Below are 14,803 nucleotides of genomic sequence, written 5' to 3'. Positions count from 1 at the left end.
GGTTACGCCACTTTCCGGAGGGGTAGGCAGAGACCACATCTTCCCACTTGCCACGATCCCTACATACTGCTTTCGCTTCATCTTCATCAATAATAGAATAATTGAAAAACTTGCGATTTTTAAACAATATTTTCTTTAACTCCAGCACGGTGATAGCAGACATCGACCAGTCGGAGTTCGAAGGCTTCGAGTACGTGAACCCGCTGCTCATGTCGCTGGAGGACTGCGTGTGACAGCACGCCTGTCTGCTGCATCCCTACCACGATCACACGCAGGTATTATACTTATTCATTCACTCGTTCATTCATTCATATCGAACTCATTCTTGTTAATTACAGCAAGTATGCTAAATCATACAAAAAAGAATAGGACCACTCCATCTCTTTTCCATGGATGTATGAACTTATTTTTTTTTCCCCACCAGGCATACGCATACGGCTGCGAGTCTTCGTCGTCAGACTACGACTCCGTCTGCTCGGAGCTGCCTCCGCGCAAGCCCACGTTGCTTCAACACATGTTCTGTCTACCCCTCAACTGACACAAACATTAAACTTGCACTCCGAACAACGGTATTGTTATCAGAAGTATTATATCGATATTACTTACTAATTATTGTAAATCAAATTCTTGACTTGCAATAAATGATTATTTTATTTTATTTTTTTGACCCTGTCTACCCCGTGAGGGAGTAAAGAAGGTCTAAAGAAGTATCGATATAACGTACTTCACAGATTATATACTTGTTTGTGAGAGTAAAACGTTTTTTAAACATATTAATCGTTCATTACCGAAAAAACGCTATTAAAAATATATAAGCGGATTTATTCAATTCTATATCGTACTCCATACATGTTAAATTCGATTTTTAAAACTATACTAAATTTTATGCTGGTAAAGTAATTTATTTAATGTTTAAATCTGGAACTCAACTGGAATATTCTTCTAAATTCTGTTATTTATTATTCTAATATTTGAATAAGTATTGATATAGAATTTAATTCCGATATTTGTCGGTAAAAAACGAAATTGTGTGAATTTTAAACAAATGGCATGAAAATTGTTAAATGTTTGCAATTTTATTTAAAAATAAACTGATACCAATATCGTTGAATCGCAAATGCAAAATCGTATATCATGGTTGTTAACTTAAAACGTGTTAAAGCGAAGAGAGGAAAAGTGATAGTATTCAATATTCATTATTCATTATCATTTGGTTCACATATAAAACTTAAAACTGCCAAGTAGCGAGATTGTTTAAAAATAAATTAATCATTCACACTCACCTTAAAACTATATTTCTTACACCTCATCCAAGCCAATTTGGTCCGGAAGAAATTAAAACGAAATCCTTGATTTATTTTTAAATGTAAAAAATGGATAATTAATATGTTTATTTAAAATACAACACTAGGAAATTGTAAACTGGTTTCAAATTGCTTATCTTGTGTTATTTTTCGTATAACATCATATTCTCTATGAATACTTTATTTTTTAAACAAAGTTTTTAGCTTTTGGCTCATTGTATTGCTTTGACGAAAAACCATTGCATGGACATTTATTTTCACACTAGTACACTCTGAATTTCAACTATTATTCATTTGAAATATTTATTTTACATTAGATACCTAACCTATGTTAAAATATCTCTCATTTTTCTTCACTTTCGTCCAATTTGAAATTCATAGTGTACTTTTATCGCCTTCAAATGTTGTAATAAGAGGTCAATTGTAATAAAAGTGTGATTTTCGCAAATCACGAACATTCCATAAACTTATTGGCTTCCAAATAATAATGTATACAAAAGTATTGTATTTTGGTGCTTTCACCTTCATTTTAATAAAAGAAGATTAGTATTTTCTTTAAATTATAAATCATTTTATGTGTACTTCACGGCAAAGAAACTGGAACACAAAGTGTCTCCCAAAACTTCGTAACATTTCAATTATGCCATCTTCGAATCTGTATGTTAAAATAACTGAATTACAATAAAATATATACTGCACTCACACGCTCTTTAAACACCGATATAAATGCTTTCTTAAAATTAATATTTCATTTCTATGTCTATAATAATGGAATTGATTCTTATTTAGCCAAGCATGGTGCTCGTGGCAAAACGCTTGACGTGAGAACGGGGAGCAGCATCGTCACCTCCCCTGTATCCCGAACGATCGGGACTAAAGCGCTTCTCTGTAAATAAAATCATTAATCATACGAGAAATATTATAAGACTTAATATTTTTGAAACTATTATAGTAGTGTCTATTTATCCTTTCTGTGAGAAAGGCTTCGAGGAGGGCGCTACCTCCGGTCACGTTATCTATTATAATTTCAAGCAATAAATTAATATTGTAGTATATCTTTGTGGTTACAGAGTCAGGTGATCTGCTCAAATAAAGGCACGTAAGGAATTTAATGTAGACATTTAGGGCCCCGGAGGCCCGAGGAGCGTATTCTAGCCCTTATCCAAAATTAGTATATTCCCTAGACGCCTAGATTTAAGCTAGTTTCGTAGCTACAATTCTTGGCATAAAATCGCGCATCGTTTATTACATTTTTCATTTGTTTCTTTTTTTTTTTGTAGGTTAAAAAATATTGATACTTCTTTTTGTAAATATAAATGGCGCACGATATTTATATTATTGCTATTGTAATACACTTACTGGCATAAAAATACCACAGTGTTAATAAATCTATATAATTAATTGTTTAAATTTGTATAAAGCACGATTTTATGTTATCATGTTAAAATGTATTTAAGTCGGCAAATATCGTAAAGTGGTCAATTTTTATGCCGCTACGTGTATAGTATATTCCATTCCCTATTGTAGATCCTGTTTCCTGTTGTCCTTCAATTTGGTACACCACTCGTTTAGGTAGCCAACGAATTTTATAAAATATAGTAATATATATGATATTGAGCACTGAACAAATTTAAAATCGTGTACATTATAAATAACAAACTCGTAAAATACATCGGTTATAAAATATTATAACAAATTATTGTTAAATGTAGAAAAAAAAAGACTTATTATATGAAATATTGTAACGGTAATCGATGAGGTGCGCGGGCGCCGATTGAGCTCAAGTGTCCACGATCTATTCTAAATAGTGTGTAGAACCTATATTAGACATTTTGCACCGGTGTTAGTACTCACGCGCGACGCTAATAGGTGTCTTGGCATTGGTCTACAAAACATATGAGAAAAAATAGAAATCCCTCAACAGTACATAACCTAAAATGATGGTAATATGGCACTTTCAACTCACGTAGTAAATATTTCTATAAACGCAATGATAAATCCAAAGCAATAACATTTGCCTGTAGACTGATGCCTCTTCTATTTCTTTGCAGTCGAAGTTGGCGTGTCGAAAAATTATATCCCGACGAATTGAGAACCTCCTCTTTTTTAAGTGAGTTGATAAAAGGCTATATTGGGTCATACATTTTAATGACATAATATTTTGACATAATCATAAATTTCGCACAACTTTTCAATGAAGTTGGGAATTACGGATTATGTCAAAAAAACGTCATGCAGTCTTCAAATTATGCTATTTAAATTTAGAGAATCTAATATCGACCCAATTTCTCTTACTGAAAGTAAATTTTGGATTACTAAAGTAACGACTTGTTAGGTGTTAGGCCTGAATTTATACTCTATATATTCGTGTTGTGGTTCCCTTTTGTATTTTATTGATGTGTTGCCAACTAAGAACGTTTATTGTGAGTTCCATTCCACCTAATGTTGTTGGTTACTAATTATTACTGTTTTCGACATAAATTCTTATCAAAGAAGGTAGATAGACAGGTATTATAGATAAAATCATCTTTAATAATTATTTGTTAGGAGAAGGCATTATTTAATTGTGTTTTTTCCTAATCAAAGTAACGTTATTACCGTTGTGTTTATGTCTTAATAAAATTGTTTTAAAAATACTTTTTTCCTTATTCGAGAAAGGTGCTGTCATTAAAGATTTTTCAGATATCGTTTTAAGAATTCTGCCTTTGATTAATGGTTTATATCATCAGTTGATCAAGTAATAGGGTACCGGACAGTAATCGAAAAAAAATCTAAGTTGTGTTTTAAAATAAAGTTTGTTATACAAGAACATCACTTAATAAAGATTTTTAAGAAATAACAATGATTTATAATTTTAAATCAATAAATAAAGTTGCAAAAATCCAATATTTTTTATCTGTGCAGCGTAAGAACCCAAACACCAATCACAGTGAGTGACGTCATACGTAATGAGTGATAAGTAAACACCACTGCTTTGTATGTTATTTCGAGTTATTCTACGATTTATTTGAATTTTTCTAAAAATATTTAATTGTAATTAGTTACGAATTGAAGGACTTTACTCATAACAGAAGTTGTCGCAAGTGCTTGAAGCCGCCTATCAAGCTTTTATCATGGAACAAGGTTACAAACCGACAATAGAAATCTCCCAAAAGATTGATATTTTCATGGTCGGCAGTTCCTTTGCCACTAATACCGACTTTTATTTTGCTGAATTTAGCAATGTGAAAACATTTGTGTTAGTATTTCAACCTCTTTTTGTTTATCTTAACAACAGAAATGATTGAAGAAATTACAAACGAAAACATAACCTAAAACTAGTTTTATTGTATACAAAGTTATTTTCACATATGTTTTTTTTTCTATGATTTTAAAGGTTAGATATTTATGGGTTTTGCATGTTTCTAGATCTGCGAGAAAATACTTAAATTATCCAAGCACTGATCGCTTGTAATATGGCTTGTAGTTTGTTTTTCAAACATATGACGTCACGCGATCTGAATTGACGTAAAGTGCTGTTTTCGCGGCAATTTTAAATAAATTACGTTATTGACGTTTTTAAATACTCCAAAAGATTTATTTATTTAAAATATTATTTTTTATGGATATATAAATAAATAAAGATTATTTTTAAACACAATCTGAAAAGTTGTCCGGTACCCTATTATGTTGATCTTAATATTTTGTCATAATGACGTTGTCTTGCAGCTTCAGGGCTACTATCCTGCGTGTATAGGATTATTTTGTATTATTTTTAAATTAAGTATTTAATTACTCTTTAAGTAACAGTATTTGGTACTATATAGAAAAAATGACATTTCACATTATTTTTTTACTCCAATCCGTTGAAACATGTGTGTAAAAGTATTTTTTGATATTGTGACGTATGTAGATGTCGATATATCACTTTCTGTTTTTCAAAGTCTCTTTTTTTTTTAAAGACGCACTCCGGGCTCTTACCAGGAGAGGATGTAACCGAGATTTAATGTTCGGAGGTCCTGAGTCTTGTGGTGTAGTCTGTATTACAGTTGTAGCTTGCAAGTATCTGCTTTTAAAGTTGGTACGGATTGGAGCATAAATACAACTTTCACATAATTTGTTCCGAGTTGGCGTTAAGTCTTATGTATTCATTCCTTTCACATTAACCATAACGTGGCATTGTAGACTTACGCCATAGAACAAATCAAATATATTAATTAGTATTTAAGTATTTTTAATTATGTTTAATTATAAGTTACTCACACCAGGTACGAAAAACCAATCGAATGTATAAGTATGTATACATTGTTACGTATATTGTATGTTTTTAATATTTTGTGTACATTTGTGTACGTAATCGACATAATGTTATGACGCTTGGCGCGTGATTGCGAGTTTGTCGAACCAGACTGCGAGATCTTGGGATACTGTACTATTCTATGCTTAACTGAAAATAAAGAAAGATTAATCCGACATTGTGTTTTAATTGAAATAACCTTGAATACATCACAAATATGAATAGAAAAGAAATGGAAAAAAAAACTAAAAAGTGAGAGAAAATACTAACATTTATATACATTTATTTAATGCTGAGATAGTAAATAAAATAGATAACGTAAAAATAAAAGGGTTGTGCTGGAGTGTGCTCGCTGGCAGGACCTCAAAACATTTCAAATTCCAGCCATACTTGCATAGATATTTTGGGAATTTGTCACAAATACATACACTTAATACTACATATTAAATCGTAAATATTATTCAATAACTGTGACTGGGTTCTGCCAGGTAACATCATTTAAATAGACTTTAAATTTAAATTTTTTTTAGTTATTTATTTAATCTAAGATGCAAATGTCTGAATAACAGAATTAAAGAATTTTCTCCACTTTTTTAAATCTTTACCTGTAAGTCAACTTAGAGTGTATTTTTCAAACAAAAAGAAAATAATGTTCATAATGTGAGCCTCTAAACGTATTAAAGAATTGAGAAGGCCAAGAATAAAAATAAAAGATGAAATCCAATTACAAAGTTTATTTCGATATAAATGCACGTGTATAGAGCCTAACCTACATCTAACACAGCGATTAGATAAATCGCAAAATACACTTTGCAATAAGACGCCATTTTCTTTAACATATAATTAAAACCCGTTGTTTAATAGAACATGTGAATATAACACTAAAGATATACTCAATTATCATTTAAAACCTTATTCCTAAGAATATAAGGTTCAATTTATAGTGATTGCACCTTATATAATGGGTATACATTTATGAGCATAAGTGTGTTTCTGAAAAGCTTCCAAAATTACTTTGAACACTGATACTTTTAAGAGTTTGGTGATAATAATAATTCGTAACAGATCTATATAAAAGCATGTCTCTGCTAGCTAGTTACTATTGTCTGATTAAAAGAAAAAAAATACAAGACCAATGACAACTGTTGTTTTAAGAAGCAACTAAATAAATGCGTAATAGTAGTCGATATTTCTAAAGCTATTGAAGATATAAATTGCAACCCCGTTTCCTTAACACCGCCGCATTTCACAAAAAATGTTTTAACAATCACTTGCATTTAAATTTATATGTACGAACAAATCATTTGTTCCTTAAATATAATTTGTAAGTACAAATCATGAAGAATCACATTCTTACATAGCCTAGAAGCACTGGTCCAACATTTTAAACGGTAAATATACTACAAAATACAACTTTGTAATTTTTACATTGATATTGACACGTGAGATTGGCATATTCCCAAAACTACAAATGTAATAAAATAATTTCTGCATATTCCAATTTTTAAGAAGCACATAACGAGAAAATTAATTCAGCGTAATAACGATAGATTATCACATCACTGAGGTGTTTATAATAATCATAAAAGTACGGTAATTTTATAAATTAATTTACATTTTTTGTAATATAAATTGTTTTGATGTATATACATTATTCCAAAATGTTTTGTTTAGCATATTATAAAAAATGTTTGGGAATACACCAACAAGCAAATATAAATCGAGATGTTAACACTACATATAAAACCATACATTTCACGAGCGTGTTCACTAAACACTGGACAAACCTACAATAAGGATTGTGTAACATCTATATAATATACATATGTTTTACATATAAGAAGACTTAACAGGTATCGACAGGAACGGAACAAATATTATAAAACTTCAAATAACAACAATTTTATTGTGAAATAAATATACAAATATTTTAAGGGTGGGTTCAATAATGGATATTTTTTCTAATAAACAATATAACAATTATAAAAAATATAATTTCCTGAACAAGTTAATTGATTTTTTATGAGCCGAATTATTGTTTTATCTTCGTTAATATATGTATAAACTAAAAAAAAATGCTATTACATACTTTAAAGTATTTCTTCAACGACATAACTAAGTGGTTTTATATAAGGTCCATACTTTATTTTTAAACAGAAAAAAATAAATACTTTCATATAGGAATCATATTTAAATTATAAAATAAATATTTGATAAATACCGAAAAATAATTTTTCTCGACTAAAATACGCATGCTTAAATACTTTTATAGACTTTTAAAGTCTTGCGATCACAAACAAATTATAACGAATTCTTATCACAGAAAACGTAGGATATTGCTAACTTATTTTCGTTGAATACACAGAAATAATACAGGTTTAAGACAAAACATCATAAACGTGATAAACAGAAATATTAATATTCAATTATTCAGATAATTATTATTAAATATAAAACTATAACGCTTAAACACACAGATAATATAACGTAAAAATATAACATTCATTTGTCCATTTAATCGCCCCTTCCCTTTTCAGTATCAGAATTATTTTTTATAAACAGCGAAGAATTAATAATTGATAATTTCATAAGCTGTTATTAGCTATCTAACATTGCTTTAAGTAATCTTGTGTATTGAACAACAAATAACGACCTACAAGCATTGATACATTCAGATTTGGCATTATTATTCTGACAAGAAATAGCATTTTGTCAATACAGAATTTTAATTAGTTTTTATATTGATTAATGTAGAATACAATCAAATAATATTTCTTCAAAAAGGAGTGTATATTTTGAAATGAAAGATAAATTACGTACACTGAAAACAAGTTCTAAACACTTGTCCTAAAAAAGGATAAATTACAGATGAGATACTGTATGTATTTATCTGTGTGGAATCCATGTCACTATAGTCCATTACTTTAATACTGAGCAAAAAGGTATAAACAATCTTGGTATGTCTTTATCTTGAAAAATACATAAAAAAATAATTAATAGCCATGAAAAGAAAAATCAAAATGTAATAACATTTGTCATATTTAATTATTTTGCATACTTTATTATAGATTTTTTTTTAATTAAAAGACTTATATCAAGATTGATTACCTGCCTCTATTTCGGTAAGTAAAGAATGGACTTTATAATGATATGGCGTAACTACCTACCAGGGGAAGGGGCGGAGCGCCATAATTTAGTGGTCCCCATTAGCTTGGGAGATCTTCTGCTTCTTGGGGGGCGGAGCGCCCGAGAACATGCGGCCAGATTGCAGCTCCGACATCAGGAATGGCACCTGTTGATGTGGAAAATCACTTTTGACCATCCATTTGTGCGTTGAAGTTGGTATATATAAGTATAGTTATAATAGGAATGATGACAAGTTCTTAAAACAATAATTGACCACCGGGAGACCGGCTGGAACTAATACCGCGTTTGGAATAAGTGGTAATAAGCAGTCTTAAGTAGTGATAAAAGGCAATAAGTAGTGATAATCTCAAAATCCCCAGTGAAGTCCCTTGTCGACGTTGTTGCTTGTTTAAACCAACCGGGACTAAAAGCGCGTTGGGAATAAGCAATTTTAAGTAGAGATAAGTGGCAATAAGTAGTGATCATGTTACTTTATGCTCGAGTTGCATGTGGTTCTGAGGCGGCAATCCCAGGCAGGCTCTTAGTAGGTTGTCGCTACAGACACGATGTTTGAACCAGCCGGGACTAAAAGCGCGTTGGGAATAAGCAGTTTTAAGTAGTGATAAGTGGCAATAAGTAGTGATCATGTTACTTTATTCTCGAGTTGTGTGTGGTTCTGAGGCGGCAATCCCAGGCAGGCCCGCAGTAGGTTGTCGATACAGACACGATATTTGAACCAGCCGGGACTTAACTCGTTTTGGGTATAAGCAATTATAAGTAGTAATAAGTGGCAATAAGTAGTGATCATCTTACTTTATTCTTGAGTTGCGTGTGGTTCTGAGGCGGCAATCCCAGGCAGGCCCGCAGTAGGTTGTCGATACAGACACGATTTTTGAACCAGCCGGGACTTAACTCGTTTTGGGTATAAGCAATTTTAAGTAGAGATAAGTGGCAATAAGTAGTGATCATATTACTTTATGCTCGAGTTGCGTGTGGTTCTGAGGCGGCAATCCGAGGCAGGCCCGCAGTAGGTTGTCAATACAGGCGCGTTGTTTGAACAGCGCATTGACCACCGGGGTGCCGGCCGGCACCAGGGGCGCCTTCAGCAGGTACGATAGAGGAGACAGCACGCTGTGCATCCTGCTCCATTCTGTACGGAAAAAAAATAATATAAATAATTTAAAATAAAAACAAAAATACCGGTTGGACAATGGTGAAGGTGTGAAAACTTTTTAGTATTCTAAATTCACTCTTTTTTTTCAGCTGAACGTCGGCCTATCACTTGATTAAACGTGATTATATTTCTTTTTGTTTTCTTATTCATTCAATAAAGAGTATATATCTATTATATGTATGTATGTTATCTTATCACAACACTGTTTTGAATGGCGAAGTTACGTATACCATGGAAGGTTATTCTGGATGTTTCTACTTTGAGGTTCATCAGCAAACAATCTTCACATTAATCATCATCTTCTGAGCATTTATCACAGTCGTGTCATGCTAAGAAACCCTGAGACCGCCTGTTGCAATATCAATATTCTTGAGTTATTCTGAGTCTGACATTTGTGTCGTCGGCGATCTCGCTGGAAGACCCTTATACCATGATTTTGGAGTATAGCTTCTTCTTGACCTTGAAATTCATCAGGTCTGAAGTGGACCCTGGGAAACAAGTCAGCAAGGACCACCACCACCCAGCAGGGAATCTTCACAACACAACTCCGATCCAGGAGTAAGGAATGCTACACTTAATTTTATCACAACACAGCATTAGCATAAGTTATTTTTATGCTAATTTATGTGCAATAAAGATCATTCTACCTATCCATCTCCCTTGCTTTGCGAAGTAGTGCTGTCTTTGGTCAAGAACTGGGTAATTCTACACTTCACTGGCCTTGTCCCGGTAGAGACCTTCTAAGTAGCTTAAGACCATAATCCTAGAGTGGTAAACTTAGTAGTTATAATTAGATTTAAGTGATGTGACGTCAATAAGTGATACCTTGTATCCAATTTTGAAAATAAATCTATTCTATTCTAATCTTACCCTGAGATTCATCAGGTCTGAAGTGGACCCTGGAGAACAGGTCAGCGAGGACCACCAGGTCCAGTATGAGGGGCACAGCCAGCAGGGAATCTTCACAAGTGTTGTGAACAACTATAGTGTTGGTGCCGTGGAGGAGAATCTCCGAGGTATACTCGTCCATGGCGCGTTTTGAATCCCCTGGAAATTATGTTATTATTATGAGTAAGTAAACCACTCCATGCCTATATTTCACATGGATGTCGTAAAAGTCGACTGAGGGATAGGTTTAGTAAGTAAACCACTCCGTATATTTCACATGGATGTCGTAAAAGTCGATTAAGGGATAGGTTTATTATAAACTTGGGATTCCTCTTGTAGGCGAGGAGCTAGCAACCTGTCACTATTTGAATCTCATTTCCATTTTAAGCCATGCAGCTGAACGTGGCCTTTCAGTCTTCAAGACCTCGCAAGGAATATAGACGTGTTTATATGTTTGTAAGTATAAATTTAACAAAAGCAGTTTTCTGGAATCACAGCAAGTGGAAAGATCGGAGTCTCTGTCTATCCCACCCGGAAAAGGCGCATGTAAGAGGAAAGTTTTATACTACGATTTATAACTTCAATTATCGAATTATAACATTGGGAATCCATTGAATGTATGCCAATAAAAAAAACATTACATTACGAAGAGTTAAAAAAAATCCATTAAAGCCTCACAGTTTATTAATTTGATAGTAACATGAAACATAATGATACCTGGGTGACCGAGCGGAACTCGGTGTTTTATATTGACTATTTAAAATGACATCAAAATACCAGAATTTATTATCGTAACCTAGCAACTGACGAAATACTCGTATTGAAATAATAAGTTTTACATTTATTCACGGTTTTTAAAGTAGACAATATGCATTCGTCCACTATTTAGATTTAAGAGATCATATTTGTAAATTGACGTCCGGTGAAAATGCTGCTGTGTAGTTTGTTCCGCCGCTTCTTCTACACATGCGCTTTGGAAGCGGCAGTGGTCACAATTAGATTTAAGTGATGTGACGTCAATAAGTGATACCTTGTATCCAATTTCGGAAATAAATCATTCTATTCTATCACATATAGGAAAATTATTTTGGGTCAAAATTTGATTGAAACAAATTTTCCCAGACGTTAAACCCAGCTAGTTGGATATTTTAGTGTGTGTGCAATTATTATGAAAGATGTATTAAGTAACATCATAAGAAAATCACCCGTACATTTAGCGTGGTTCTTTTCTACATACATACATACATATCATCACGTCTATATCCCTTACGGGGTAGACAGAGCCAACAGTCTTGAAAAGACTGAAAGGCCACGTTCAGCTATTTGGCTTAATGATAGAATTGAGATTCAAATAGTGACAGGTTGCTAGCCTGTCGCCTAAAAAAGAATCCCAAGTTTGTAAGCCTGTCCCTTAGTCGCCTTTTACGACATCCATGGGAAAGAGATGGAGTGGTCCTATTCTTCTTTTTATTGGTGCCGGGAACCACACGGCACGGTTTTTTTCTAGCTATATCTAAAACAATTTGGTTCGCTGCTCACCGACATACGGCACGTATTTGATGACAACCACGTGGTCCGGCTTCTCGCCAGGCTTGTAGAGCATCCCGTTGGACTCCACCATGTCGTCAACGACGTTGCTTTTTGTTATCTGCAAAAAAAAAATATTTATTTTATTAATTAAATAAATTTTATATTTTTTTTATTATTTTTAATTATTTATAAATATTAACTCCTAATAAAATACGGCAATTTTGTTATTATTGTTATATTCATCATAATATTTTAAAATTGCGATGCCCAACACGGTTCATATTGTACCTACTTGTAAGCAGTAACTGTAATTTAACTGGTGTACTTTATTATATGCAATAAAGATATTGAATTGAATTAATATTTTGTTGCGGTGGTCGTTAAATTGTTAAGAAGCCAGATTTAAAAATGCTTGATACAAGTACGGAGGCACAGGTTCAAATCCCACATAGGCCATGTACCAATGACTCTTTTTCTTTGTAGGTACATTAGTTTGAGTGCTAACTAATACTCTGATTGTGAGAGAAAACATCGTGAGGAAACCTGCACATTCATGCAACCATGATCCAATACGGGTTAGGTTCCCCTGCAACGGTCAGATGGGAGTGCCTTCGTCTAAAATCCTGACTCACCCAATCCAGGGTTATGGGTCAAAGGCGCACCCAGGGCTCTCTCCGGAAAGAGACAATGTAACCGGGACTTACGCCAGGAGGAAATAAGAGGTAAACGACATATTTGTAAGAAGCTTGGAAGCTTTGGAAGCGGTAGTCGTTATAATTATATTTAAGTGATGTGACGTCAATAAGTGATAAGTTGTATCCAATTTTGAAAATAAATCTATTCTATTCTATACTAATACGCATAATGTTAAATCATTGTAATCTGTTTTTACAAATAAAATATATCGTTTAATTTTTAAGTCCGTGTGAAATACTAACTTCTTTTGAGCGGAACTGTTTCGGCGCCGAGAGGTTCTTGCCGTCATTGTTTCCAAGATGGTTGTAACTCACGATGGAGACAGGTTTGAGACCTGCGAACCCAACATACATTAAAATTAAGCAATAAGACACAAGAAAAAACTGACAAGCGAGAGTTTTATACCGTGTGGTTCCCGGTACCAATAGAAAAAAGTATTGAGAAGGTGAAGAGATGTCGTAAAAGCGACTTAGGGACAGGCTTATGAACTTGGAATTCTTTTGGGCGATGGGCTAGCAACCTTTCTTCATTTGTATCTCAATTATATCATTAAGTCATACAGCTGAAAGTGGTCTTTTAGTCTTTTCAAGACTGTTGGCTCTGTCTACTCCGTATGGGTAAAGACGTGATTATATGCATGCTACATGCATACATATACTCATATCTTTACATATAATGTATTTATACCCAGTTCTTTCCAGATTTAAAATTGTACTTCTTTCTTACATACATACATACATACATATAATCACGTCTATATCCCTTGCGGTGTAGACAGAGCCAACAGTCTTGAAAAGACTGATAGGCCACGTTCAGCTATTTGGCTTTAAGATTGAATTGAGACTCAAATAGTGATAGGTTGCTAGTCCATCGCCTAAAAGAAGAATCCCGACTAAGACTATCCCTTAGTCGCCTTTTACGATATTCATGGGAAAGATATGGAGTGGTCCTATTCTTTTTTCTATTAGCGCCTGGAACCACACGGCTTTCATCAAAATAAAAATTTATTATAAAATATTTTTTTTTTGGGGGGTAAATAGACATTTTTGAATTTTCATACCGGCGGACACCAAGAAATCGACCAGCACCGACTTGAGCTTGGTCTGCCCGGACTTGAAGTCGTCGCCCGCCACGAACACGCCCGCTTTCTCCGCCCGCTCCACCACTCCCGGCACGAGGGTGTTTTGGGGAGATCCGTTGATGTAGGTACACTGTTGGTTAAATATAAATAAATAAATATATATACGGGACAAATTACACTGATTGAGCTAGCCTCGAAGTAAGTTCGAGACTTGTGTTACGAGACACTAACTCAACGATACTATATTTTATAATAAATACTTATATAAATAAACATCCAAGACCCAGGCCAATCAGAAAAAGTTCTTCTCTCATCATGCCCTGGCCAGGATTCGAACCCGGGACCTCCGGCGTCACAAACAAGCGTACCACCGCTGCGTCACAGAGGCCGTCGTAAAATATTAATTAGCTATTTAATTTAAAAAAGCAGCTAGGTAAATTTAATTTTGAAAAATTGAATTTATAGGTACTTACATACATACATACATAAAATCACGCCTCTTTCCCGGAGGGGTAGGCAGAGACTACTCTCTTTCCACTTGCCACGATCTCTGCATACTTCCTTCGCTTCATCCACATTCATAACTCTCTTCACGCAAGCTCGGTGGTTTCGGGTACTTCTGACCTGACCTTTTACCAGGACGTCCTTAATTTGATCAAGATACGTTCGTCTAGGTCTTCCTACTTCGACCTTTCCCTCCACACTCTCCTCGTATATCTGCTTATTTA

At 33.7% G+C, this 14,803-nt stretch overlaps 2 protein-coding genes across 6 annotated transcripts in view; one reads left to right on the top strand and one right to left on the bottom strand.

The window, feature by feature from the left end:
- LOC106143412 (atypical protein kinase C) overlaps positions 1 to 5,756 on the top strand; it is a 219,639-nt gene extending 213,883 nt beyond the window's left edge. For all 5 annotated transcript variants that reach the window (XM_013345487.2, XM_013345486.2, XM_013345489.2 and 2 more), the window contains 2 exons: positions 146 to 275; positions 425 to 5,756. In XM_013345487.2, the coding sequence (XP_013200941.1) occupies positions 146 to 233 (88 nt within the window). In that variant the 3' untranslated portion in view covers positions 234 to 275; positions 425 to 5,756. The remainder of the gene's footprint in view (positions 1 to 145; positions 276 to 424) is intronic.
- LOC106143424 (inositol-3-phosphate synthase) overlaps positions 5,748 to 14,803 on the bottom strand; it is a 22,877-nt gene continuing 13,821 nt past the window's right edge. Inside the window, exons 8-13 of the mRNA XM_060948966.1 lie at positions 14,055 to 14,205; positions 13,237 to 13,328; positions 12,308 to 12,416; positions 10,751 to 10,927; positions 9,681 to 9,856; positions 5,748 to 8,872 (exon numbers count right to left, since the gene is read on the bottom strand). Coding sequence (XP_060804949.1) covers positions 8,774 to 8,872; positions 9,681 to 9,856; positions 10,751 to 10,927; positions 12,308 to 12,416; positions 13,237 to 13,328; positions 14,055 to 14,205 — 804 coding nt within the window. The 3' untranslated portion in view covers positions 5,748 to 8,773. The remainder of the gene's footprint in view (positions 8,873 to 9,680; positions 9,857 to 10,750; positions 10,928 to 12,307; positions 12,417 to 13,236; positions 13,329 to 14,054; positions 14,206 to 14,803) is intronic.

Source organism: Amyelois transitella, chromosome 17, assembly GCF_032362555.1.
Source record: "Amyelois transitella isolate CPQ chromosome 17, ilAmyTran1.1, whole genome shotgun sequence".
Taxonomy (NCBI): domain Eukaryota; kingdom Metazoa; phylum Arthropoda; class Insecta; order Lepidoptera; family Pyralidae; genus Amyelois; species Amyelois transitella.
The sequence above is the reverse complement of the archived record's forward strand: the minus strand, read 5'-3'. Positions and strand labels throughout refer to the sequence as shown.